This window comes from Poecilia mexicana, unplaced genomic scaffold (genome assembly GCF_051168715.1).
Source record: "Poecilia mexicana isolate PSO_F unplaced genomic scaffold, ASM5116871v1 scaffold_1, whole genome shotgun sequence".
Taxonomy (NCBI): Eukaryota; Metazoa; Chordata; class Actinopteri; order Cyprinodontiformes; family Poeciliidae; genus Poecilia; species Poecilia mexicana.
This window is the reverse complement of record NW_028263370.1, coordinates 7,888,780-7,916,761: the sequence shown is the minus strand read 5'-3', so window position 1 is coordinate 7,916,761 and position 27,982 is coordinate 7,888,780. Positions and strand designations below refer to the sequence as shown.

The window sequence follows — 27,982 nt, the reverse complement described above, 5'->3', positions numbered from 1 at the left end:
TAGACATGGACATGTTTATTATGTTAAATATTATGTCAAAGATTTTATTTGGTTGTGATTAATAGTGCAAATAAACTGAACTGGATATAACAGAATTGAAATAACCAACATATATATCCATCTTGTTATTGTAGAACTGTGTTCATTTCAGTTCACTTGTTTACAAGCATATCACGCTGCTATGTTATGAAATGGTTCCAAGATAATTTATTTTAAAAAAAAAGAAACACCTAGGTAATAGAGACAATCTTCCTGTTAATTTGCTGCTCTTTGCTAATTTGGATTAAAACAGGTTGATCTGCCTCTTAAAAAGCTCTCGTTTATATCTAAACTTTATGCTAAAGCTAAATGGCTGAATTCAGTATGAAAATACATAAAATAGCATGAACCTGTAAAAATCTTAATCCTTCACAAAATTAAATAAACCTTACATATTAGCCCAGTGGTTCTTAACCTGGGTTCGATCGAACCCCAGGGCTTCGGTGAGTCGGTCTCAGGGGTTCGGCGGAGCCTCTGCCGCGGAGGTAAAGACACACTGTGTAAAGGCGTGATGACGCCCCGCTTTGCCATCACTTGCTGCAGAGGATCACGTTACATTGCTGAGCTAATCAGTGCTGCGGAGGAGCCCTGATTGAAGGAGCTCCACTCTCATGGATTTGAACTTGTGTCTTTAATTACGTCAGCAAAGCTCACTGTTTTTACTGTTTTTACCAAATTCTGTAGCTTTCGGTGTACTTCTAAATCTGCTCCTTAGTCGCATCTTTTAGGGGTTGGTACTGCCTCTAGTGGCGTGGGGGTGGTAACAAAACTAATATAATTACTTTACTAAATCAGAATACCACAAAGTCTTTGTTATTTATTATTAGTTTTTCATTCTCTTAAGAATGTAAAGCTAATTAAATTATCTATACAAGACCTTGAAGTGGTTCCAGTTTCTCTCGATGGCCAACCTGTTGAAACTGTGGCAAATTTGGATCATTCCTGGACAGTCAACTCAACTTTACTGAAAACACTGACTATATTTTGAAGAACTGTTCTCAGAGACTCTGCCTTTTAAGAAGACTTAGTAAACTCTAGTTGGGTTCAGTGAATGCGCTTATGAAACTGGTGGGTTCAGTACCTCAAAAAGGGTTAAGAACCACTGTATTAGCCTAAAAGATCTGGCAATCAACATTTAAATAAAAATACAGCAAATTTTGAGGCATTTTCCCTAAATTTGAAATTTCAGAGAAATTTAGAGCGATACCATTTTTATAAACACTTTCAGTGTGAATGAAACTCTGGCAGACAAAGAAAAGACAGAAGGAGGAAAAAACAGATGAATATAACCTTTCAGAGGCTGACTGCAGAGAAGAGGGACAAAAATACCAATCATGCTCAAGTTTGGCACGGTTGCTGAGAGAACAAAGGAAGTAGTTTTTTTTTTTTTAAAGTGATTGCGTCAAACTGAGTGAAAAACACAGTATCACATTTCCTGATGTAAAAAGGAAAGAGAAAGGGAGAAAAGAAGCTACGAGGAAGTGGATTCAACACATTCTCTGAGTTCAGTGTTTAGCTTTGAGTGGCACAAACAACGTCACCAGCTCCAGGCTTATTTCAGAGTCGGTGACAATGTAGCAACCTGTCGACGATTTACAGAAAGTAAACTTCCAGAGACATCTGTGATACTTATTAAATGTGCAACAATAACCTTTTATTTAACAAAAGAGAATTAAAAAACACAGTGAGATAAAAATGCCCTCTGGACGACATTTAAAAAACAGTAGTGGTTAGATGTAGTGATTTAAAAGAGATCTACGCCAGATGCAATCCCTCATAATAAGAACTGACCTACAGCAAACATGGAGATACAATTTCTTGTTTTTACAAATGCTTGTTATAAACAAATACCTAAAATGGAAGATAATATACAGTTTATACAAGGCATTCCCGCAGGACTTTATACACTCACAAGTATCATGGATACATACTCAAGTTTACAAAAATATATTGTGTAAAGCTTATTCATCTTATATATATAATGTTATCTCCATTTTCCTCCCCTTATCTTCACCACAGGTCCGGCTCCACCCAGACCACCTTCCTCTGCTCCTCCCAGATGACGGTGCGGAGGCTGGTCAGCAGGGAGTTCTGGTCACACCAGGAGTCCGGAGCCATGCTGTGATACAGGCACGGCAGCTTGTCCAACAGCGGCTCCTCGCTCTTCGAACATGCAAGCAGCTGTTCCTCCGTCTGGCCGCCACGCTGCAGCTTTGACCTGCAAAACGGAAAATGAAAGAGGAGCATTGACTTCAGACCGGGTGATATGTAAAATCATTTCACTGGAGGTCCTTACTGCAGCGTTTGAGCTAAAACATGGTAGTTCTGTTACTGTTCAAGAAAACGCAGGCGGTTTATTGTATAAATACTCAAATGTCAATTATACTGTGTGGTAGTGTAGGGGTCTTTGTCCTGCTGGAAGAGGAGAATGAAATATTTTGCAGTCTCTGATATGTTTTCATCCAGGATATGCTGCATGTGGCTTCATGCATCTTCCAATCAACACTGACTAGTTTCCTCGTACCTCAAGATAGCAACCCTATAGCCGTTTTCGCACTGCAAGGAACGGTCCGGAACGGAATGGTTTCAAAGTAGGGCCGACCGTGTTTGCATTAGAACTTCCGACCGGTTCCACCCGGCCCCTTGGAGCCACAAGAGCTGTGGTTCCAATCGGGCCAGCCAAGCGGTTCTGCTTAGAATCAGCAGCTGATTGGCCGCTGGTTGTTATGGAGTCAGACGTCGATTTTCCGTTGGCAGCTGGCTCTCACTAAACTGTATTTTATTTTGATGAGCAGCAAAATTAAATCCATGTCATCCTTTGTTGAGTTGATGTCATCGTAGTAGTAACTGTTCTTCTTCTTTATTATATTGGCAGTTGGCAACTCAAACCCCAAACTGGTGAAGGTTGTGAACCACATTGTTTAGTTTAAAAAATAATGATGTCCGGTACCGCTTCGATGGCACCCTCAGTGTATATGCAAACACAACAGGGCTGCAGTACAGGTGAAACCGTTCCGTTCCTTGCAGTGCGAAAACAGCTTATGACTCACTGTGGACATGGTGTAGGATCCATATAAGGTAGTTTCTGGAAAAGTTCAAGGGGTTTAACATTTCTAGCCCTTGTACATGTAGTGCTTAAGAACTCAGTGGCTTCTATGAAAAAAACAAAAACAAAAAAAAAACAAAACAAACATACTTCAGTTTACGTGCGTTGCGTGCAGATACGCCAATAAAGATGATAACTGGATAGATCTCGGAGCGGTGCAGCCGACGCACACAGTCCAGGCCTAACGGCAGCACACAGTGAAGGCCCTGAGAGAAGGAGGGGGGTGGCAAAATATGCCGTTAAATCAGAAAGATTGTCACTCTGAAATGAGTTCCTTATAATTAAAAACGACTGTCTGCTTGTGTTGGTTTGTCTGGTAGTTTTAGTCTCAAATTGAAACCACAACACTTTGCAATTTGGAGATTTGCATACATAGGCATACCTTAGCTGAGTCTAAGAGGAATAAAACAAAGAAAAACATAAACGTGTGATTTAAAAAAAGATTTTGTTCACAGATTTACATACAGAGGGTCTAAATACACATGCTAAAAATGAGTGTGTTCTGACCTTTTTCATGACTTTCTCAACACTTTGAAGAGTGTAGCACTGGTTTCCACCAGGCTCCACCTCCTCCAGAACCTCAGACCTCTGGAGCCGAGCAGCATGTTCACTAGAGGTCAACGTCTCTGCAGCGACAGATCACATTGACTCACACACAAAAATACCACATCCGTTAAACCTGAGCACTAAATATTTAATTTCCCCATGTTTTCCGCTAAATGTTCTTGTTCTTTGATCAAACTTTCCCCGCAAAGATCAACAAACATTTAATTTACCCCACTGACTGCAGGGAACATTGGCACACACTTACTATTTATAGCTGCTGCAGTTTTTTTTTTTTTTTTTTTTTTAAGAAATATTTACCTACAGCGTTTATTTCCTTCCTAGATTACAGCTACGGATAAACACAATGAAATGTTTACCTCTGCCCAGTAAGAGACCAGATTGTTTACACAGCTAGTCAGACACACCATCATTTCGGTGTAAAATCGGAAGTAGCATCAGTAATCTCACCAATAAAACGTGTTATATCTTCGGAACATAAAGTGTGTTGCAAATGGATTTGTGCCCTGTGTGCTTCTTCACTCTTTGTCACGCTACAGCTTAAATATGATTAGACACATAAAGAAACAAAGTGTTGCATGATTGTGTAGTGGGAAGAAACTTATACATGGTTCTAGAAATGTATCAATTTAAATCTGAAAATTGTGGTGTGCGTTTCAGCCCTCCTTACTCTGATGTTCTTAAATGCCTTCAGAAGTCATCTAAGTGGTTGCCACAGTCGACTAGTGTGTGATTTAATTTAGCCCAAATCCAGCTGTTCTGGATTTGGGTTCACAGGAGGACAGCACTGATCTTGAGCTGTTTTAGGAAGAGTGAGCAAAACATTTGTAGATGTGCAAAACTGACAAAAATAATTCTCCCAAAGATTTGTCACTTCAAACCAGGCACTGATTCAGGAGGGCTGAGTGGAAATGAACTCTCCACTTTTCACATTTTTGTGAAACAAAAAATTGCAAATCATTTTCCTTCCACTTGCCTTATCACACAAAATCCCAATAAAATACATTGAGGTTTAAGATTATAAAATGACAAGATGTAAAAAAAAAAAAAGAAGAAGAAATTCAAGTGACAAACATTTTTATGTGTCAAAGTATTACAATGTTACAACATGTTTTCCTATACGACTGCATCGACAGAGATGGGTATGCGAGGCGATAACGATGCAGCGTTTCTTACCAGGCTCACAGAGTTGAAAGCCCTGCCAGCTGGCCAGCTTCTTCTCCAGCATGCGTCCCAGTATTGTTGGCAGCAGCAGGATAGGCCTGCAGACTGGCGGGAAGTGAGGAGTAACAAGGGTGTAGGGCATGAGGGTTACACAGCATTTGGGTGGCACCGGAGAACCTTCAGAGGTGGAAAAACACAGGCAAACGTGCAACGTTCATTAAAAACTGTGAACCCTGCAGCACAAAAATAGCAGTAACAGTTTACGTCTGTGATGGTGCTGCTGCAGCTCGCTGTACCTGACTCGGTGCCGTTCGTGTTTTCTTCATCCACACTGACCCACAGAGGGTTCCTTCCTTGGCGCCCCGTGCTGACAATCCTCACTGCCTTCTGTCCACTCCAGGTGTTTTCTCGCCCAGCCTGGGATGATGACAGTTTTTTCATAATTAACTCAGAGCCCTGAACGCTTTATTAGTCAGATTGCTTAATATGTTTTTTTTTTTTTTTTTAATACCTTCTGGCAATTCTTTGTCTGAAAGCTCATATCTTCAATTGTTTGAATCAAAAGTCTCTGGGCCCTGAAAACACAGAAGGAAATCCGTTGTCATCTCGACCTGCCAGGATCTGCTGCCGGCTCACAGCAGAGCACCAACCTGTAATAATTGGGTACTGTTCCACTGTGCAGGTCGAGCAGCTGGCACGGGTGAACTTGGCTCACTTGCCACAGATCCTCGGTGCCGGCAGGTCTCGTGTTTGTCACATGTAGGATGTCGTTGCACGACACGGCCAAGGTCCCGCTAGCACCGGCGGGAAGGGATAAGTTGACCCGAATGTAAAAGGAGTCTCCCGACGACATCGTGCTGTTCTGCAGCTGCTGCAGCAGTGCCTCGTAGTCTGCACAGGAGGACAGCGACAGTAAATGTGCTGCAACACCTTCATCACCAGTCATCTTCTGCACACAACGCTGAGGATATTTGTTATTTGTTTTGTGCTCTCTTAGATGTAGTTGGCATACTCCAAGAGAGGAGTCCAGCTAGTTTAGATGCCCCTGGCCATGAAGGTGAGTGGAAAACATGAATCAATTGTTTCAGAAGGATGAATTAGCACTTTTGGCAAACAATCGCATCTCTGGCGTCCATAGGGTTCACCAGCAGTAGACTTTGCACCAACTGAGTGCACCAACTCCTTATGAGCTGAAACAAGCCTGCTAGTCAAGAATGAATCTGTGATGTACAATATGGTTGATCATAATTATAAATTAATTGAAAATTGCGCACTAAAAGGCTGTAAGGACTGCGGATGAACTGAATAGCTGTCTGGAAATCCAATGCACTTTTTTTTTTTTTTTGCTGATTAGGGTAAGTGTTGCAAATGTCTGAAAGCTTGAATTTTCAACAAACAGATTGGTGATAGAATACTATTAGCTGGTCTATTTGTTTGTAACTCCATGATTTAATTACTCCACTCTGATATGAGTCAGAATCCTTTAGCGGATGAGAAAATTATTTAAATAGAGGTAACATTTTGATATCATCTCCCCATGTGACAAGATAACAAATGAACTGTTATCTAATTTTACAATCGCACAAAAAAAAAAAAAAAAATCTGCTTCCTGATTACTTCACATCAGCTGGAACCATTATTGCCTACTGACGTAGAAAAAGAAAACACAAAATGCACAGCACTGACTGCTCTCTGTCCTTTAGTTTTTTTTTAGCGCTGTAAAGCTTACCATTTTGCCTGGGGCGGAGGGACAGCTGACAGAAGCCCGTAACCTGGCCCAGAGCCCACGTAGCTTCTTCCAGAGTGGAGTCCTCCAGCACCATCCTCAGAGCCCTGCTGTTTTGCTCATACCTGACCTGCAGAACAACAGCTTGATAAGAATGGCATTATTCATTACAGGAAAACCTCACCTTCTTTCTCAGTACACTCACCTCCACAATCTGCGCCCCGGGGCTGATGCCGACAGCATGGGCGGCGCTGCCCTCAGTCACCTGGTGCACAAACACTCCAGACTTGTTTCCTCCCACGACCGAGAGCTGGCTTAGCAGTGCCTCGCACTGGAGGGAGAGGCTGAGGACACGGCCGTTGACGCGGATGGCCTTTGGACGAGAACGCACCAGGAAGGGAGGGGCTGAAGATTTTGAGACGCTGAGGAGAAGAGAGAAAATTGGAGTTGATTTCTAGCATTTCACTCCAATTATTGAGAAATCTTTGGAAATACATTTCAAGACGACTTAAGGCACCCTGATTAGCTAAGACATGGCAGAGAAATGAGGAAGTAGGAGATTCGCCACCAGTTATCCAGTTCTCAGAATGTATTGCACTAATTCAGATAGTTGATTAAGACTGTATCGGTTCATTAAATCTGTTCATAGAGGTTTACAGGCCTGTTTTTTTATTTTAATTGACAAGATATTGTTTACAGTTTATCCCATTTATCTCAGGCATTCTTCTTCAAGTGACACTATTTACATATTTAGGCTGTACTTTAAAAAAAAATCCCAGGTCCTTTTTCATCCTCACCAGACAGAGTTGGAGCCACGAGAGGAGGAAGGTCTGGGTTTCTGCTCGTCTTCACTCCCTGCTGAACAAAAGAGAGGCTGTGAGATGATCTGGCACCAGGGCTGCTTTCCCCGACAATAATATGCCAGAGTTAATGTATCACCTTTCAGTGCTGACAAAGGTTCAGATTAAAACAATAAGTAATAAAGGTATTTCAACTGAACAGCAAAAGACCAGACACTGAGGACAGCTCACTGTGGGACAGCATTGCCTCTACGTACCATCAGAAAGTAACACAAAGTCATCCAGCACAGAGTCGGTGTCTTCTGTTTCCAAACTAGGTGAGGAGGAAGAACAAACTAGAATGAACTTTGGAAATATGCTTAGACACAGACGTCCCGAACAGCTAGGAGGCTTTCCACAAATAGCTGAGGTTAAATCATGCAACTGCACTAACTGGTTTCCTGGGGAGCAAATAATTATAGTCTTCGGGTGACAAAGCTAAAACTTCTAACAACTCTTAACACGGAACATTCCTTTAGGCTGCAGGAACAAAAGTAATAAAAAGAAATGGGGTTAAGAGTACAAGCAGACAGCTCAACACCTGTCGCCTGCCTCCACGGATGCATGACAGGAACCTCACATTTCTGTGAATTAATAATTCACCTGAAAGTCACCTTACAACAGCAGAAAAGAATGCAGAGGACAGAATTCGAATGTTCCTTTTTCCTGGTATGTAAGGTGACACCCACTCCCAGCATCACCAAAGACCTTATGGACTAGAACAAATTCACTCTACGTGTACATATACAATAGCACACGCACACACACACGCACACGCACCCCCCCCCCCACACACACACACACACACCCCCACACACACACACACACAGACACACACCTGCTCTCTTCAAAAAAAACTTCTTGTCTTCTACGGAGAGACGCCGGACTGGGTGGTTCGACGCCTTTAGATCGGATGCTGGAGGGGACAGCATCTTCTGACTAAGGACAAAGAGAACAAGAATACAATAAATAAAAAGCACAGGTTTCATTCAAAGTTTCTCAGGTTCTGTTGGAATGTTGCATTGTCATGTGGACTAGTTATTTTAAGCTTAACAGAACATGACGTTGCATCTTGAGCATTATGATGATAATATCGGTGGTAGCAGAAATGTCATGCTGTTGGATGCTTTTCCTCAGTAGAGACTGAAAAGCTGGTCAGTTTTTGAATATATCTACTTACCTGACTAGCCACTGGACCAGTCAAAGTTTAGATTATTTTTATTTTATAATTTATTAGTCAAAAAAAAAAAGAAATTGTATATTACTTTCCTCCTACTTCACAATTGCAAGCCATCACATAAGGACGCAACAACTCTGATCAAGTTTAAGGGGTACAGCGTTTTGAAAAGCAGTGTAGACTACTAAAGCATTACTTAACACTAAAATCTTCTTAAATAGAAACTCATCTCTCACAGCGACATGTTACACACCTCTGAGGTGCAGGAACTCAGGGACATGGGGTTAAGTGCGTCCATGCGCCGTAGTCTCTGTCGGACCGGAAGAGGACATTCTTCAGAGCTGGAAGTTGGGCTCTCCCAGCTGATCTCCTTCACCTTCAACCCGAATGCACCAGCAAAGTTACTTCTGCACCTGTTGCACTTTTGTGTGAATGCGGACATTTGTGTGTTACAAACATACACCGGATTTCCGCAGGCGGGGTCTGGGGCTGCGCTTTGCCTGAAGCGTGAAGACGGCCTCCTGCAGCTCCACCAGCTGACTCCTCAGTGTGTCCTTCTCAGCCAGGACGCGGGCGATCATGGCCTGGGCATCGTCTCTGGACTGGTAGGCCTGTACACACAGGGGAAGATTTCAACTTAATCAAAAGGTGCTCAGTTAAAACTAAATAGCATCCTTACGGCTCCTAATTAAGTCAGGCCAGATTCCTGACTCATCTAGAACGACCACCACGGAAAAGTGGCTACGGACCGACTAAACCTGGAATGCATCTTAGAAGTCAGGGACTGTTCAAATTAATACGTAACATTGATGACGATGGCTTCTGTTGAGAAAAAAGAAATGCAGATTGGTGTTAAAGCGGTGTCACGTTCCCTTTTTTGATAACTACCAATAAATGACAAAAATGTGGAATAGAAAAATAATGATTCATCTAAAAATTGTAAGGTACGAATAAGTTTTAACTTTTGTTTTTAAGCTTTTAAAGATGGGATCTGATATTAGAACATTTTCAGCATGTTTAATGATACATTCCGTAGTACAAATACAGCATAGGCTCATTATTCTTAACTGATAGATAAAGATTTAATTAAAAAATAAGTGAAGTATTAAATGGGGAGAGTTTGTTAGGGGATAACAGGCTTTTTGAACCCAGGATTCAAAAGCAACGTTTAATTCAACTAGAAGACGTAGTAAAGAAAGAATGTTTATTACACAGTTTATTACACTCAGGCACTGTCACAGACAACAAAAACAGCTACATAAGGCTGATACACTTGGTATTTTCTAAGGTGGGGCAGATTATACGTCAGCAGTTTTCTTAGTACAGCGCTCGTGTTATAAATAGCAGCCAGGAGACCTCATGGGAACAACATGTGCAACAAAGCATGGTTTTCATGCAAATTAACACATACACATTTCATATGAGGAATAATAAGAAAAAAACAACATTATGGCGGATCAGTTCCAGCTGAACATTGAAGGCAAAATATGAAACAGAAGCACACAACTTGAAAAAACGGCAGTGATATTAAGTAGTGATTGAGGGGAACAGATACTGTACCCACCTGGTCCCTCTCTGCCTGAAGTTCCTTCATCTGGCTCTGGACCACGATGCTCTTCTGCTGCTGCATCTTACAGTCCAGAGAGAGCTGCTGCACCTGAAGGCTCAGAGCCTCCGTCTGATTCAAGAGCTAAAAAAATACATATGGCGAAATTAAAAACACAATCAGAAGCAAAACTGCTGCTAGGCTTTTTTTTTAAAAAAGAAAAAAGAAAAAAAAAGGTGCCTAGTCCAACATGTGAACTAATAAAAAAACAAATGTAGTGGATATTTTCCTATGATCAAGGAACAGTTTTATATGTCATGGTTAACTTTGTGCATGGAAATCTTAAAAGGTCACCTTCTGTTAATACCGTTAAGCTGAATTTGCATGCTTTTTCCTCATTCGTAATGATGGCAGAGCACAAACATGCACACACACACCCCCTGTTTGTCTCGGAGCAGCTTCTCATTCTCTTCTCTGTAGCTTCTCAGGTGCTCCGCCAGCTCCACCTGACTGTCGATTGCCTCCGCCAAGTCCTGTTGCAGGATGTCCTTATGAGCCTGTCGGGTGAGAGGAAGACAAGACAAGATCATGAAGAGGAAGGGGGGCGGGGGGGGGTGATCCTTTCTCTGTCTGACACCACTCAGTGAGAGGTTTCTGACCTCCTCTTGAAGCTGCGGGGTCTGAGAAGAAGAAACGCTTCGGAGGGAACGCTGTTTGTGGAACTCATTTTCCATCTGAATGCTCTGCAGGTCCGTCTGCAGCTGATACACCTGCCATCAAAGACAACACAAATGTATTTGATAATGAACTGTTGCCTCCTAATAAAAACAAAACAGGTGTGTTTTATATGCCATGCTGAAGTCTGTTTTTGTAGCTTGACACAAGTCTCAAAAAGTTTCTTTGTAAATTCCCATCTCTACTCATAAACTCAGTCATTTTATATGCATAGAGCAGTTTTTATATAAAACAAGGCTAACACAAAAAACCCTAATCGAAAAACCCTAATTACTAGAGATCTAAAAAAAAGAGAGATCTAAATAAAAGGGTAAGAATGGAAAAGAAAAAAAAAGTACACAAATGTGTAATCAACAGTCATAACGTTGGTTAGAAGGACTGCGGATGTGCATTCGGGTTGATGATGATAATCAGAAGACACTTGAGTCTTCATTTCCTGATAAGAGGGTTAAAAAGAGGTCAGAAGTAAAAGAAGATAAGAAGAAGACAGAAATAAAGACAAAAACAGAGACAAGGACAAAGAAGGAGCACTGAGCTGGTAGAAAAATATTGTAAATATAAAGATACAAAAAAATAATCTTAATGCCTAAAAGAGCTAAAAGCCAAAGATGAACGGACAACCGCATTGTCATTAACTTTTTGTTAAGTTTGATGTACTGCAACAACTTATTTACTTGTGACCCACAGTGTGTGTGTATGTTTGTTTTTGTTTTTTTGGTTTTTTTTTAATGTATGATTAAAAAAAGTCAAAGAAATACATAAAATTTGCTTGGAACTTATATAAAGTTTGTTGGTAGCACCACATATTTCTTACATTTAGAAATTATTTAGAATAAGACATGTTGTGCTATTGTGCAAACAAACAAACAAACAAACATGCTGTGGTCCTCATTAAGAGATTACGACATCCTTTGGTCAAAATCCCTCAGAAAATGTGAAGCTGCTCTTTTTTCAACACCTCTTATCATAATGACTGAGTGTGAGCTGAGTCACCACAGCTCCTTCTACCCACCTGTCCTGTCTGCAGGTGACTGCAGCTGTTCCATCTCTGAAGCACATCTGCATAACGAGCCCTGCCTGTTTCAATAACCTCTTTGCAGACACATTGGTGGCATAATGTAGAATCCTTCAGATTGAATAAGTACCGGTTACATAAACTTTGGGTTTAGTTGCTGGTTTTCTGTTGAAGCTGAGATAAAGAGCTTCGGCTTTTACCTAGAAACATTTCTTTCTAGGCAAAAAATAATAATAATAATAATGTTTCCAGAAACATTTTTTTACTACTATTAATAGTAGTAATAGTAGCAGAGCCTGCTCATAGTGCGTGACAAACTGCACATTGTGATTTCCTGGTACAGAAAAAAAATGCATCAAAGACGCTCCGGCAGTCATATTTCCTGATTAGGATATGAAAAAAAGAGAAGGTAAACTACTCATAGAGCATAATTAGCTCATTTCCTTTTAAAGTAAACCATTTAACAGCTGAAGAGAAATTACTAAGTGTAATATAAGAAAAATTAGGAAAAAAATATATTTCCCACAAATCATCCTACTTTTGATGTAAGAAAATCCAGAAAGTTTTGATAGTGGAGATACAACAACAACAACAACAACAACAACAACAACAACAACAATAATAATAATAATAATAATAATAATAATAATAATAGTAATAATAATAATAGAAAAAGGTTTCAAACATGATACAAACTATTTTTTTATTGTCTTCCAAGAATAACAAAGTGAACAAATAACACATTTTCACATTATGTGTCTAATCTTTAAACAGTACTTTAGGCTCATGTACAACAATTAAAATTTAAGCTTAGTAGCTAATTTTCTTTTTGTTCTGTTTAGCAATAAACATACTTTTTTTTTTTAAAAAAAAGGATTCAACAAAGCTGTTCAACAATGCTGCATGAAACATGCTGTATTTGTTTCCTTCTGCCAGAACATTGTTCTTAACATAAAATATTGTCATTTCAGATTGTTAGGAGTTTGGTAAAAGACTGAATGAGTCCACGCCGTTGTCATGAATCTGACCTTCACCGTTTAAACCATTGTACTTTATGTGCTTCATTAAAACGGTCATTTGTAAACCAGAGAAAACAAATTCTCGTGATGTTTTCTTTGAGAAAAGATATTAACTCTAACAGACAGCACGCCAGCATTTTACCATGTAATGCAGGGAATTGTTGGTTAAGATTTAATCACATTTTCCAAGGAGTTTTTCAAAAAATGTCCTTCCTCATTAATGAGGAAACCTCAGAAGTACAACCAGTTTTTAGACACTCCCCTTTATATCCACCTTCACCGTCTTCTAGGAAGAAACATGTTTAACTAGATAGGAACTGAGGTGAAATTCAAAATTATCTAATTCATTACTTCTTCTGAGTCTTCTTTTTGTACTTTTAGTCTATTTTTTTTATGATATTAACATTAATCATGCTTTCCCTGGATTAGCAATAAGAGACATTGAGACTCTTAGAAGGAACAAGGAATGATAACCTAAAATAAATATTGGAGACTGCTTCTATTTTTTAGGAGAAAAAAATGATATTAAAACACAAAGAGAGATTTTAAGGCATCAACTCACCTGCAGGTTCAGGTCGTGCAGCCGCCCATTTATAGCCGATTTCTCCTCAATGCTTGCGGTGTAGCGGATGTACAAGTCGCACTTCTCGTCCTTCAGCTTGGTGACTTCCCGCTGCAGAGAACCCAGGTGTCTCTGCAAGCGTTCGTTTTCAGTCTGAAGGTGGCTGCACTTCTCTTCATGCTCCATCAGCTGGCTGACCTCCGACTCCAGGGAGGAGCAGCGGGCGCTCATCTTGCCGGCCTCGTTGCGGGCCTCCTGCAACTCCGTCTGCATCCCTGTTACCGCTCTGATGAGGTACTCGGTCAGCTCTGAGTACTTGATCAGGCCTGAGAGGAGGAAAATGCAAGGTGAGCTGTAGGGGACAAAGACACCCTTTGAAAGAGTAGGAGATGTTTTAGGACACTTACCGCTGAATCTCGAGGGCTCTGTGCTGGGCTTACGTCCCGTAACTTGGGTGTAGAGAACTGGGTAATGAATCATCAGCCCCTCTAGCAGAGCTATGGCTCCGTTTCTTCCCTGGGTCCTCAGCAGATCCAACATGTAGCCTAAGAGGTGACACAATTAATCTCAGATTCAGCTTCGTGCGAAAAGTGAAACGTTTTATTTGGAAAGAACGCAAAAACCCAGTTTTTCAATCCACCAGAATTCAGTTTTACATATGTTCATTGCTGTTAACCTTGTTCGATTCTTAAATAAAAAAATATTGACATGTCTGGACAGGCATTCAAGCAACTTCTGAAAGTAAAATTTTGTTCATTTACAAAGTCAGAAACCTTTGACATTACCAGTAAAAGAGCTAAATATTGGTTAAATGTGTTAGAAAACCTAAAGGAAGAGGGATGTTCAACCATGAGTTGAAGTACAAGTTTATCTCTGAATGTAAAACAATGGATGGGTTTGGAGGGCTTGTCAAACTACACACTTAAATTTAATTCAGACGCTGTGGTATCACTTTACATATTCATGGTTAAAAAATCTCCAGTGTTGCTCAATATAAGCAATTCTGCAACAAAGACTGGGCCAAAATTCCCCCACAGTTATGTGAAGCGTTATCAGTTATCCTGCATGCTTGGTGGCAGCAGCTGCTGCTGTTACCTAAGGTGCCACAGTTAGTTATTAGATTTGGATGACAATTACTTTTTACACAGGGTCAGGTTGGTCTGAATAGCTTCTCCCTTTGATGAATTAAAAGACCATTTGTAACTGGCTCTGTGCGTTTACTCAGGTCAGCTTTATCTGATAAACTTTTGTTTGACATATTTAGAGGGGGAAAAAATGTAAACAATAGGCATACCTTTGATTGGCGGACTTAAAAACACAAAAAGAGGATAAATCAGAACCCATAACGTTACAATAAGAAGCTGCAGCAGAAACCTCTGGAAATTCTTATCAGCTTGAGCAGATCTAACTTTTCTTCAAACAGTCAAACCTAAAACAAAAAGTCTAGTCAGGAAGCTTACTTGTTCTCATGCAGCGATTAGTCAGGTTGTGACGGGAAAGGATCTCGTCTTCGTCCACCTCTGTGAGAACCTTGACCTGCCTCAGATAGGGGATCAAGATGCACGGTCGGACCCCGAGGGAGATCCGGTGACGGTTGTCATTGATCAGCTCCCAGAGTTCCTCCTCGCTCAGCTCCTTCAGGTTGGGGCCCTCTGGAACAGACTCCTCCGCCATCCTTAGTGCGCTGGATCACTGATGCGTACACACAGCTGAAGCCGGTGAGGCGACAGCGAACACACACACACACGCAGACAGACACACACACTTCTACAGCAGACCAACAGACTGAGTGAAGGAGCAGGGTAAAGTATGATTAAAAAAAAAAAAAGGACAGGGTAGTTTCCACGCCCTGCTGTTTATTTCAAGCATGCATCTGTGGGCGTGAAGGAAAACCTGTGTGACAACCTTGGTTGTGCAGCTCAGCTAGAGGCTGGGACAGTCATCTGATCATAAAAAAACACAGACCCAGGTTTTCACGCATACTCGTCATATTTTAACCGCACTCTTAGAAACAATGAGCTAAACAAAGCGTTACTTTAAGCACCTCACTCTTGGATGCTGTTTATTTTTAAAGGCACTTTCAGTGTCTTGTCTAACAATAATAAACTTCTGCTCTGCCACGGTGAGTGAGTTTTGAGATGAGTTTTTCACATGATTTGGGGGGGGGGGGCTCAGAGGGATTAAAACAGGCACATTAGAGTTCAGCTTAATAATTCCTAATCACAGCAAGGTAAACATTCTGCGCCACAGACGGGAGCAAACACAGAGAGCAGCGGAGCAAAGTCCTCTTCCACAGAAGGAAATAATATTACCAGGACAAAGTGTTTTTCTAAGCCAAACATACGTGGGCTTAGTGTGTCATAAGGGAGGATGCAAATCGAAGCCGCTGTTTATATATATATGTGTGTGTGTGTGTGTGTAAGTACTTTGAAGGATGTCTTTTATCAGTTGGCTCATAAAAAGTAAGGAAGTGTAATTAAAGCTTTTGGAAAAAGCCTTGGAAATTGTTCATATAGTTCAGATCTACAACTTATGCACTGACAAAGACAACTGTTATCTCAAAGAGAGAACTGGTTTTTAGGTTATAAAAGCAAAATGATGCGACAACACACCGACAATACATTACTTTTTCTTATAACCATTCAATCTTTTTGTATAAAGCTTCATTGATCTGCCTTCTAGGTGTCGTATTTGTTCAGAATTACACACTGAGACCCATATAAGACTGGTGATATCATTTTAATTGTTCCTGCTTTCCTGACTTGAAAAATTATTAACTTTATTAACAGTCTTACTAACAATTAATATGTCTAGACAATAATTACATTGGTTTCCATGGTGCACAGTATTGAAGCTGCTACATTATCAGTTTTTCTCCAGCAGGAAAAGTAGCAACTTCTTCAAACTCACAAAAATAATCGATGCATTTGTACATTCGTGCCTACGTTGTATTTCTCGCAACCATCAGCAGAAAACTCAACATAACAACCATTATAGGAGGAATGTGTGAAATAATGTGATCAGTGACAAGGCACAGACAATTTCTGTCATTATTTGTTGGTTATTCAACAGTTTCATTAGAGGAAACACCTTTAATTGATGACATGATTTTCCTTGCTTCATGTTAGCAGTGATAATGACGGTTTGTTCAGGGTTTAGCCTGTAGACACAAACATGCATAGGAGTTTGTTTTGGGAAAACTGCTGCAGACATTTTAAGGAGAAACCAGTTCCACAGCATGGCTTTGGTCATTGAAAGGTCTTCACATTGTATTCATATCCAGTCTGCATGTCTCCATCATGGACGTCACGGGGCTGCTTGGTTTTAGTGGAAATGTATTCAGACTCAAAGTGTGGTTTGCAGAACTATTCCTAGAGCCACAGCAGTGCTAACTAAGAAGCATCCTGAAACATGACGGTGTCCTGAAACACCTTAAATTATTAATGGAGAAGCCATTAAAATGTCCTAATTATTTGATTCAATCAAGGTATCTTTTCATAAAGAGTAAGTGGCCTTTGCTGCAGCATATTACTGACAAACATACAGATCAAACAACACAAGGGGAAGAAACGTGAATACATTGAACTTTACTTCCTAAAGTAAATTACATATTGATTCCAAGAAGAAACTGACAACTTCACTAACTATTTTCTTTTTTGTATTTCTCTACCTAAGTCTATAAGGAAACATGTTGTTTTCCAAACAAATAATTAAATCCAAACATTACAGCAAAGAAGAAAAAAAACAAACATTCAGATAAACCAGTAAATTAGGCATTTCCTCTTGTATCTCATTCACATGCCTTTGTTGTACTCACTGTTACGTTTCAATCACCGCCTCACTCTAAGAACATTACTGGTTGGCAATTTTTATGAAAGCTTCTGCTGCTAGTGTCACAGGGTGCAGCGCCCCCTGGTGCTCAGGGAAGTCCTCACAGCTTTGCTTCAAGACCTTGCTGCACTCCTCCAGGTGCTCCCTTTGACTCTGCAGGGTGGCTCCGATTGTTTCACTGCTGGATGACGGTTTGTAGATCCCCTTGCAAACGGCCTGCAGCTTCTTGTTTCGATCCTGCATAGTAATTAGGAAAGTCTGGTTCTGGAAAAAGGGGAAGAAAGACAAGGTGAAGTTGTTTGGTGCTTATACATTTTTGAGCATTTGCAACAGACATCACACAGGCAGATGGAACAATAAGACATTATCTCGATTGCTCATTGTTAATGTGTGTGGGAGGTTGTTAAAAATAGAAGCTGTGATACTCATGCCAGGAATTCAACTTGTGTTGACTTGACGTAGGAAGAAACAGCCTTAAAATATACTTTATCACCACGCCTTTATTGGGCTATTGTGTAACACGATGTGATTCACTTGTTTGACTGATGAATGCCAGTTATTTTTTACATGAAGAATGAAGATATAGTGCACTGCACTTGGTTCATCTTCATGACAGTGATGAGTACTGCTTAAAATACTTAGCACCAACTATTTTAATCATACAAAGAATTTGGGGGGGAAAAAAATTGCTCGCAGATTTACCATGTCTTTGTTATCCTGGAGGTTTTCCAAGTTACGGCCTATCTTTGTGCTGGTGCTCGACAGTTCAGTTACTTGTTGCGTTTGCAGCTGAATATTCTCACTCAGGAGAGTTTTCTTGTTCTCAAGCTCCTTCGCCTCCTCTTCATAAACTTCAGAAGCCTGAAGAGACATATGTAGGATAATTATATAGCTTGTTCTTTTTATTTTCTGGATGTTGATAAATCTACCTCTCTTACTTACATATAATGTTTTTTGGATTTTTCTCTGCAGGCCAGCGCAGGAGCGTTTCAGCTCCCACTTTGCAAGGTGTTGGCGGCGGTCTCGGATCATGGCATCCTTGCGTATGTCGAGGTTTTCTCTTCTCTCCACAACTTTCTGGCTTTCCCTCATCAAATACTCTTGTCGTTTCGTCAGCTTGTCGATATATATCTGCACAAATATTGCGGAAGGTCCGAAATAGGAATAAAAAAAATGCAGACATATTACAGACTTGTAATTTGACTTTACAGGAAACAGGTGGCGACAGAAAAGGGAAAGACACACAACAAAAGGCTCAGGATTCGAAATCAAACCCAGGACGCCAGCGGTGACTGTACGGGGTCCTCACTCTGCCTTTACATCGTGCGGTGCACCAATTCAATCAATGTTATGAAACTGAAGACAAGTGATAGCTTAAATTATTTCAGTATTTGAGCAGACTCTTCTGCAATACAATCTGCTGCCTGTGTAAATCGGTGATAGTGCATTCGGTGAATGAATGTCTGGAATGCTTGAAATGTTTTTGATAGGATTAATTTTGCTTCCCAAAAAAGGTAAATTGACCGAAGTAGGCTGAAAGGTGCATGCTTACATCACACGAGAAGACTGTTCATGCTGCAACTGTTTTAAAATGCTAACAGCTAATTTAGACGCTAACATTTTTTTTTTTACCATTTGCACTTTTGCTCATATATAGTTACACTTCAGTCTTATAAGAACTTCATTGTGGCTCAAAACATGTCTAACATAACATACAGTACAAAATAGCTATATCGGACAATATGGCTGAAAAATGTATCACAATATAACTGTAACACAATATATCAGTCAATAATTATTGATTAGTTTTGTTATTTTGAAACACTGCCACACTGGTGGTGTGACCTTTCCTGCTTTATCTGCATTTTCCATTCAAGCTGTGGTACTCATTTTTTCCCCTTCCCTTCTCGTTGTTTTATATTTTTAAGCAGCCGTAAGGCACGGTGGAGAAACCTGAAACTGCTGCTGCGAAACATAGTCAACAGGTTGTTGCTAGGTAACCAAAAAAATCCAACCCCTCAGAATGCTGCGCGATTATGGAGTTTAGTAAAATTATTGGACATATTTTCTATTGATATTGATGCCGTGTCCATCACGATAGAGATTGTTATCAATTTATCACCCAGCCCTACTACATCGTGGAAGTTAATACAAAAAATACCATCATAAAGAAACTAGAAATGCAACACTTTGTTTTGCAAATGTTTACCTCGACAAACAGTAAAATGATCAAGCTGAATCTGGTTTTATTATCTCTCCTCATCATCACATGAAGCTAAATATGCTTACCTCCATTCGATGCATTTCAGCATTCATCTTCTGGATGTCTCCCTGGCTAATGTCGAACTCCACTACTGACCGAGTCTCCTTTAGAATAATGGTCTTCCTCTCCCACAGCATGATCTGCTGCCTGCAGATTTACAAGAGCCTGAAGTCAGACTGAGATGCTGTTCTTTTAAATATGTCTAAAATACGACCTCAGCAACACGTCAGCTTAAATCTCTTGTGTATTTAAAAAATTATGTTAAGGTATGTAATTAAGATGGTGACCAGTTTGTGATTAAATGTGACTGACTTAGCCTCCGCCAGACACTTGAGGAGGTTCTCTTTTTCCTCCTGAATGTTCTCGAGTTTCATGTGAAGGCTGGCAGATTGCTCTTCAGCATCCTGACAAAAACACATTCAAGTTAGTTCTAGTTCGATTACAAAGTTAAAAAGGGAAGGAACAACTATCAAACAGCCATGCCATGCCTTGAGTTTGTTTCTAAAGTCTGTCTCCATCTGCATGTTTTCCATCTCCAGAGTCTCATTTCGCTCTTTGTTCTTTGTCTTCAGCTTGCAGAGCTTCTCGAGGTCTTTCCTCAGCACCATCGAGCCCCTCTCCAGCTCCGCCAGCTCTCGTTCCTCTTGTTTAGTCTGACCTGGGGGTGGCGAAGTTACAGTCAACATTGTTTAGGGATGCTAATGGTTAATAGTGAATAGCTTTACAATTAAATGTGGTATTATCAGACTGGCAATTCATACACAACAGAATTACTGTTAACCCAAGAAGTGATTTTCTGCACATGGGATGCGTACCATCTAGTCGGATGTCCTTCATTTGCAGTCCAGTGTAGTCTTTCTGCAGTTTGCGCATCTTCTTCTTGTTGACATCCAACTCTCTGGTCAGGCCCACCAGGGTTCCCTGGTGCAGCAACCAGAGGCGCTGCTCACTCTTGATGTGAGCAGCAAGCTCATCAATCTCAACTAGTATATTATCGATCTTGATTTGCAGAGGATGCACGTCTTCTTGCTGGGAATAGGAAGGAGCAAATCAAAAATGCGTCTCGGTATTTTTAGGTCTAAATTACAAAAAGCATTTCTAAGTCCACTTTATTACACTTATGCATCAAAATCCTATGAGGCATAAAGTTCATCAGCCTCATGTGTACACATAATCAATCACTTCATCAGGAGCCATCTCACTGGAGAATTTATAGAAAATAATTAAATTTGTATATTATGAAAACATTATTATTATTACAATACTTTGTATATATTTTAAGTGTTTTTTAAATTATTTAATTAAGTACTTCAATTTATGTGCATAATTATTTTTTAATAGTAACCAAAAGTTTTCTGTAAATTAAGAAAAATAAATAAATACAAAAGATGTGAAAACTTTAACATGAATCCACTAAAGAAGCATCATCTCCCACAGAAAATTTTGGAAAAATCCAGCCTTTAATTTGAGTTAATTGTCTTTAAAGAAATCACCAATGGCACAACTGCAGATATCCCCTAATAACTTTTTGAAATGAAATAAAAATAAATAAATAAATAAATAAATAAATAAATAAATAAATAAATAAATAAATAAAGCATTTTCTATGAGCTTCTAATTAACAACCCATGTTATTCTCTTTTCCTGAGGCATAGAGGCCCATTTCTCTTGTTCACTGTCCATTATCCTAAATGAGAATCATGTTTTTCCTGCACCTGGCACAATAAAAAGGATCATGAAACAAAAGGTAAAACAAACCTCTAAAGTTCATTGCTAGAAAACTGCACCAAAAAGTGGCATTTTTACAATAAACACCAGTTATCTACACAACAACCAGCTATGTAGATAACTGATGTAGCCACTGCAAAAGTAGAAATAGAGTTTGCTAATGCTACATAGCCTTTAGTTGGGACACTGTGCTTTGGTCAGATTAACTTTTTGGAAACAAATTCTCAGTTGGGTTTGGTGTGAAACAAGGAATAAAGTTTACATGTCTATGAAAGGTACTATATAAATATTTTACTTACTTACTTATATGGAGATACGCCTCATATCAAAACACTTCAGAAAGATTTAAATAATTTAAAAAAAAATCAAGTGGGCTCTCCTAGAAAATTGGAAATGATTAATCACTGTGTCTTTAAATTGAATAATGGTGTAAAACAGAGCACCAGAAGAAAGGAGAGCATAAGTGGGGACCCAGGACAATCATCAGAGATCAGAGTTTGTTCTCCCAGAAAGATGGTAAAACTAAAGTAAAAGCTAAAGTTTTCTGTCTCCATTTAGTCTCTTACCCCGGTGATCTCCACAATTTTAGCAATCCTGATTTTTAGGGTGTTCACTGTTGTTTCTTTCTGCCTGATTTGTCGAACAAGCGAAGCAAATGTATTCTCATGCGAATTCAGCAACTTGTTGTACTTATTAATCTCCTCGTCAAGGCTCTCCAAGGAAATGGTCAGGCTGTTGACGTGCTGCTCAACCTTCTGGCACTCCAGCTTCACTGACAAGGTGTCTCTTTCCTGCAGCTGCAGCTGATGCATCTGTAATTAATGTAGTAAGAAAGACAAAAGACATACTTTCTGATAAAAAGAAAAAATAAACACAACGAAGAAAATGCAAACAAAAAAAATAGCTTAAATTGTGGATTCTGGTTTGTTATTGTCCCACATTTCAAGCCACTTTTTTTTTTTTTTTACCTTCTCCTTCTTTCGAGTGACCAACTTGTTTGTGAGATTTTGTGAATGTGAAGCCGCCTTGCTGTGTGTGAGCTGCTGCTGAAAGTAGGCCATAATTTTCTCTTGCAGCTCCAGACGTGCAGCACTCAGTTTCTCCAGCCTGTTCTTCTGACTTTTTAGTTCAGTTTGATGTGCCGTCATTTCCTTGAAAAGAGAAAAAAGTAGAAGTCAGGTTAGGAAACTGAAAGCAAGCATCAGAGCAGGGAGAGGTTTCAGAAGGTTCTTGTTGTACTTTTGTGAGTGCAGCAAAGATCTGCTTTGTCTCAGACAGGGAATTTAGACAGGCGGTGAACTGAGCCTGCAGCGCCTCTCGTTCCAACTTTTTCTTATTGATCAGTTTTTCCACAGACACACAGTCCATTGAACTCCGGTTCAGCTGAACGGTCAGCGTCTCATTATTCTCCAGCTCTACGTAGATGGATTTCTTATAACCTTCAATCTCTCTGTCCAGCAAGATCACCTCATCCTCAACCGCACTAAAGTAAAAAAAACCCCAAAAAAACATGCAATCAAGCAAGGATAACATTATTAGCATTTCAGTTTAATAATAAAAAAATCAGAGTATATCTTAAATATATAGAACTTTGGACAGATTTAGCAGAAACAACATATTTTTCACATCTGCTTGAGAAACCTCAAACAGCCAAGCAAATATTTCTTTTTTATTTAAAATTCTTCCTTGTCAAGTTGTTAAAACCAACTTGTACAGAAGTTGACATCTTCAGCCTTCCCCCTTACTCTCCATCTTACCGTACAGCTTCCTGCATCGCATTAACAGTCTCATCGTGTCTCTTTATGTCTGTTATGTTGCTGTTCCACTGGTGCAGCAGCTTTTTGTGCATCATTAGCAGCGATTCGTATTCCATCTCAGCCTAGACAAAGACAGTCATGAATGCACAGCTTTCAAGTCTGACCTCAGGTTCTGAATATATTAAGATACTGTTAATGAGTTAAACTAGCTGGTGAAAAGCCACACTTGCACACCTTCTTAATGTTTATTTGCCCTTGTCCTCTTTTTTTCATTTAGCTTATCTTATTATTGTCTGAATTATCATGCTTCACCATTGTAAAAAAAAAAATTGACACAATTTTTTATTGTTATGCTGATGATTCTCAGCAATATTTATCTATGTAAATACTTTCAAAAGTAATGTGAAAAGTCAATGTTATAGGACCTGACACGCTGACATTCGCTCTAAATGAAAACACACAGAAGGGAGCTCTGAATTAAAATAAAATATAAATGAATCAAAATGATCAGAAAAGCACTTGTGTAAATAAAAGGGATCACCTGATATATTTTTTTCACAATCACTGAGGCAGTTGCAAAACCGGTTAATAAAAATATGCGATGCCTGATTACATAGTCTTTTTCTAAAGCTGACATTTGAACCGATATGCTAGAAATTCTTAATTTTTCTTAACGTAACAGTTACCTCAGAGAGTGCTTTGGTGACTTCCGCTGTCTCCTGGGCTTGAGCGCTTCCCTGGATCTCGTACTCCGCCACCTGCTGTGCCTTGCTGTCCAAGTCCTTTGTCAGATGATCTACATACAAGTCCTGATGACAAAGAGGCATTTTCAAAAAAAATTACCACTCAGTTCAGGATTTTTCCTACCATCTAGAAAATTAGTTAAGACGTGTCAATGCAAAACAGCATAGGCACCTGCTTTATTTTGTCTTCTTCTGCCTTTGTCTTCTGTGCGTTCACTTTGTATCTGGTGTAATCCATGACTTTGACTTGGGACTGCAGTTCCTCCCTGGCTGCTTGGGCGAAAATGACCCGCTGTTGCTTTTTGTCTAGGTCCGCCTGCCTTGCAGACACTGGTGTAAAACAGAGAAGTGAAAGATGTAATGTTTAAAATTTGAGGTTAGATATTTGATCTGAAAAATCACATTCTACTGTTATGGTAATACTGTGTATATCCACTGTTATGACATGATGGGCTGCATTCCATATATACCATTTCAACATCCTGTGAATTTACAATTCTGTCCAGTTAAAATAATCGTTTTGCACCGTGATCATCATTTATTTATTTACTCTGTTTTTCCTTGACTGGTTCTTTGTGAGTGCGTAGATTAGCTGTAGAATATTCCTGTTAGCTGGGCACTCATGGAAATGCTCACAGCTGTTCAGTGTTTTCTCCACTGGTGAATAAATAACTCTTCTAGTTCATCAAAGTCCCAAAGCCTTATTTTTTAGATTAGATTAAGGCGTCATGAATTGCTTTTAAACTTCTTCTAACCTACTTCATGTTGTCCTTTAAGGGATTTCTTGATCCTATGTGTCACAATTAATTCCGTTAATAACTGATTAAGTAATAATTAAACAATGGGGGAACTGCTATTTTTTAAACACAAGACAAGTTTGGTTTGGAAATCTTGTTTTCCCTGAATAAATTAAATCATCTGGTATTTTTGATTTATCTATGTCTGATATTAAAAACTGTTTGAAAATCAGAAACATTTAAGAGGGATACCAAGCAAAAAAATATATAAGATATCTGTTATGGGCACTGTATTTAAAAACAAACCAATAAGATAAGTTTAAGTAAAGACAAGAACAACAAAACATTTTAATTCACAAAGCTTCTGTGAAAGCAATATATGACTTCAGCTTTGAGTCTTTTGGAAGAGCTTAGTTACCATAACAAGCACACACCGGATCGTCCATCTGACTTAACCTAAACTGAAGAGTGAAGCTCTTCTGACAAGCTCGTATTTTGACGCCATGGGCTGTGTTGTTTACCTCTGTGTTTGATTGCGGATGCACAAACTGAGAGATTATTGGATATGGGCTTAATTACATTTACTTCAAAATCGAAGTAATGAGTTTAAACATTAAAACATGTAACAGTTTAATGATCAGATATTTGCTCATTTGAGCAAAAAGAAAAGAGGGAAGAACATCAGTGATGCATGAGCAGCATCAACTGAAAAGCAAATCCTACCCACAGCTTTGGCTTGGCGGCTCAGATTTTTTATGTTGTAATAATGGCTCTGTGCCTCTTTCAGACGATCTTGTTCACGCTTCAGTTCAGCTTCAGTCTCTGTCTTGGATTCTTGAATGTCGTGCAGCTTGCTTTCAGCTGCTTTCTGTTTTTTTTCGGTTTTTTCCAATTCCTGAATTAGCTCAGCTACCTTTTTACTCCCCACCCTTTTAACTGGCACCTGGACTCAGAAGAAAGAGAGCATAATGAGAGAATCAGACATAAAACTTTCAAAGCTGTCACTACGCTGGGGCCACAATGGCATAATACATGTGCTGTTTGTACAACAGGCCAAACAAGAACTGTTCACATTTCATTTAAATCCTAATTTTGTTGATGTTGATTGAAAAGTAGCCAACCATTCCCTTCAGTTCTAGCCGGAGTCCTTCTAGACGTTTTTCGAAGTAAACGTTGAAAGCATTTTGAAATCCTTGGATCAGCGGCTGTAAAGCAGAGGACACAAACAATTATCAGGAGGCAAGATCACCAGAATATCTTGAAACGGCTCATAAATTCATCAAATGTTTGTGAAACTTAAATATTAACATACAAGCACATTTTAAGCTTGTATGTTTAAGCTTAAATATATACAGTAAAACACTGTATATATAAACACAGACATGTTCAGGGTGTATAATGAAGAGGTTTTCATTTTCTTCCTCTTCTTGTGGTGAGTCCTCGTCATGTTCTGGTCCCCTGTCGTCTTCTGATGTGCCAATGCTCAACTGATCAGCTGCAGGAGCTACACAGAGTGCCAAAAAAAAACATGAAGTAAAATGTGAAGGAAACTTACAAAAAAGAGAAGGTATTTTTTTAAAGTCTGACATAGAGTTTGGAAGAGTTTCATTGTCTTTGTCCTTAAAACCAGCTTGAAAACTTCCCCTTTTTTTGTTATGTTTCCTTTATAGTTGATAGCATATTGCTAACTTCATGTGTGACATTTTCTACTTCACATATTCTCTGCAGGTCATTCCTTTTTAAAGACAGGCACCCAGCAGATTGCCTTAAGAACCTTTCAGAATGAGCTCTTTAAGAGCCTCTTGACACTTTGAATCCAAATAACCTGCTGCCGGCCGAGGTCCCCCAACTCCATGTTTACATTCACACTTTGTAGAAAGGGAAAATGAATGCAAACAGATGTGAAATTATATGGTATGTATGGTACATCTTTGACCCGGAGTCAGACTCAGAAGCAGACGAAGTGAAGCGTCCCGCACAACCATCAAGGATGCAACAGTGGTTTCTGAGTGGTGAGTCAACAACAAGACACTTGTCTTTCCTAGCAGTCACTGTACATGTTAAATCTAAATAATTGATTTATCAATCTTTGTCACTAATAAATAATAAATAATTAACAATAGGCATCCTATTTAGGGATCATAATCTCAAACTACATCCATTTATACTTTTAGAAAAAATGTTGTGCAAACAAAAAGATTAACATAATACAAATTAAGATTTTTGTAAAAAAATAACCATGAAATATTTCATTAAGGATATGAATGAAATGAACTCTTAAAATGGGATTAAGCTACATTAAAATAACAATGGTACATTGAACCAATTTTTGTTGCTATTTTCTACCGAAATATTTCCAAAATATTTTTGGCCATAACAAAAAAAAAACTAACAAAAAACAAAACAAAAAAAAAACAACCTGGAAATATTATATATATATATATATATAGCTTCTTAGTTAAATGAAAAATAATTTTACTTTTAAATCTGTACAAGGTATGAATTATTTTTGGGTTAACTGTTAATGCAGTAAAAGCAAATGGAAAAAGCAGCAGGTCAGGCTGTTCCTTGACCTAAAGGATGTAGTCTGCACAAGCCAGGTTGGGTCAAACTATTGGATAATATTCTTATAAAACTTTAAACAGAATTCTAGAACCCCAAGCGTACTTGTACTCCCATTTGACAACAAGTGCTCTAAACAGAGTATACTGTGCAGCTGTGTAATGGCAGGCTTAATAGGATACTAAGGACTATTCAAGTATTCACCTGCCACATTTGGATCAAGAACAGAATCATGAGTGACATCATCTGACTGCTGTGCTGATGGACTCTGTATGAGAGAAAAAATAAATCTGTTATGAGCTTCACATTGAGTATCAGTATAACTTTAAGCTTCAACTTGAAAGTGTTGCAAACATAATACCCTGCTGATATTCTATAGGACATTAAAATAGAAAGAAAACCAAGTATCTGCTATCTTAAGCTAAATTGATAATAAACTAACACAGCGCAGGAATTAAAACAGAAAACAAGTCTGCTTTATGGAAATTAAACCTCAAAAGAAAGAGGGATAGTCACCGCACTAGCGCCATCTTGTGCATTCAGGTGGTCTTCGTCAAGTTGGTCTTCGTCGCTTACGTTCTGCATTTTACCTGTAGTCTTAACGACAAAATGTTAACATGTCACGCCAAGCTGTCTTGACGGTTTTTGCGTGACAAATTATCACCATTATAATTATTATCCGTTTATTGTTGTGAGGTACTCAACATCTGTCAAGTAAAATTAAGTATCGTAATTCATTCCGTTCGATAAAAGTTGACTGTTTACAACTAAAAAAGTACACTTTCAGGAGGTATTAGCCTACTCATATTTTCGTTTCATTTGTTAAATAAAGAACAATGAAAACAAAGACCTACCACCGCTTTCCTGCA

The 27,982-nt window shown here is 39.2% G+C and overlaps 2 protein-coding genes across 3 annotated transcripts; both read right to left on the bottom strand.

The window, feature by feature from the left end:
- Positions 1–1,665: 1,665 nt before the first annotated feature.
- On the bottom strand, positions 1,666–15,298 carry ccdc40 (coiled-coil domain 40 molecular ruler complex subunit). 2 transcript variants are annotated; one of them, XM_015004257.2, is made up of 20 exons: positions 14,953–15,298; positions 13,900–14,037; positions 13,493–13,818; positions 10,821–10,931; positions 10,599–10,718; positions 10,180–10,305; positions 9,077–9,226; positions 8,869–8,991; positions 8,277–8,377; positions 7,657–7,712; positions 7,397–7,457; positions 6,805–7,021; positions 6,603–6,729; positions 5,524–5,764; positions 5,385–5,448; positions 5,170–5,290; positions 4,886–5,050; positions 3,653–3,771; positions 3,236–3,351; positions 1,666–2,257 (listed from the first exon to the last, which is right to left on the bottom strand). In XM_015004257.2, exons 1-20 carry the CDS (start codon positions 15,164–15,166, stop codon positions 2,050–2,052), a joined length of 2,904 nt encoding a protein of 967 aa, XP_014859743.2. In that variant the 5' UTR covers positions 15,167–15,298; the 3' UTR covers positions 1,666–2,049. The 2 variants fall into 2 exon arrangements, with proteins under 2 accessions (XP_014859743.2, XP_014859746.2); XM_015004260.2 differs by having other exon boundaries at positions 7,397–7,454; positions 14,953–15,297.
- Positions 15,299–16,212: 914 nt separating this feature from the next.
- Positions 16,213–27,710, bottom strand: LOC106928178 (coiled-coil domain 40 molecular ruler complex subunit). Its single transcript, XM_088002898.1, has 18 exons — positions 27,630–27,710; positions 27,318–27,381; positions 25,934–26,055; positions 25,673–25,756; positions 25,275–25,494; positions 23,987–24,144; positions 23,758–23,880; positions 23,072–23,193; positions 22,554–22,797; positions 22,283–22,465; positions 21,881–22,126; positions 20,402–20,615; positions 20,075–20,244; positions 19,899–19,990; positions 19,613–19,733; positions 18,266–18,454; positions 18,026–18,184; positions 16,213–17,587 (listed from the first exon to the last, which is right to left on the bottom strand). Exons 1-18 carry the CDS (start codon positions 27,696–27,698, stop codon positions 17,345–17,347), a joined length of 2,823 nt encoding a protein of 940 aa, XP_087859024.1. The 5' UTR covers positions 27,699–27,710; the 3' UTR covers positions 16,213–17,344.
- Between the last annotated feature and the right edge of the window lie 272 nt (positions 27,711–27,982).

What these genes read in the sequence shown, in the direction of transcription:
- ccdc40 (XM_015004257.2), bottom strand. Translation starts at nt 15,166, where the DNA reads ATGGCGGAGGAGTCTGTTCCAGAGGGCCCCAACCTGAAGGAGCTGAGC. An exon ending in TAATCGCTGCATGAGAACAA is followed by an intron (nt 14,038 to 14,952) that starts GTAAGCTTCCTG and finishes GTCACCTCTTAG; the next exon opens with GCTACATGTTGGATCTGCTG. An exon ending in TTGAGAAAGTCATGAAAAAG is followed by an intron (nt 3,352 to 3,652) that starts GTCAGAACACAC and finishes TCCTTCTCTCAG; the next exon opens with GGCCTTCACTGTGTGCTGCC.
- LOC106928178 (XM_088002898.1), bottom strand. Translation starts at nt 27,698, where the DNA reads ATGCAGAACGTAAGCGACGAAGACCAACTTGACGAAGACCACCTGAAT. An exon ending in TCACCAAAGCACTCTCTGAG is followed by an intron (nt 23,194 to 23,757) that starts GTAACTGTTACG and finishes GTCTTTGTCTAG; the next exon opens with GCTGAGATGGAATACGAATC. An exon ending in CTGAAATGCATCGAATGGAG is followed by an intron (nt 18,455 to 19,612) that starts GTAAGCATATTT and finishes ATATTTGTGCAG; the next exon opens with ATATATATCGACAAGCTGAC.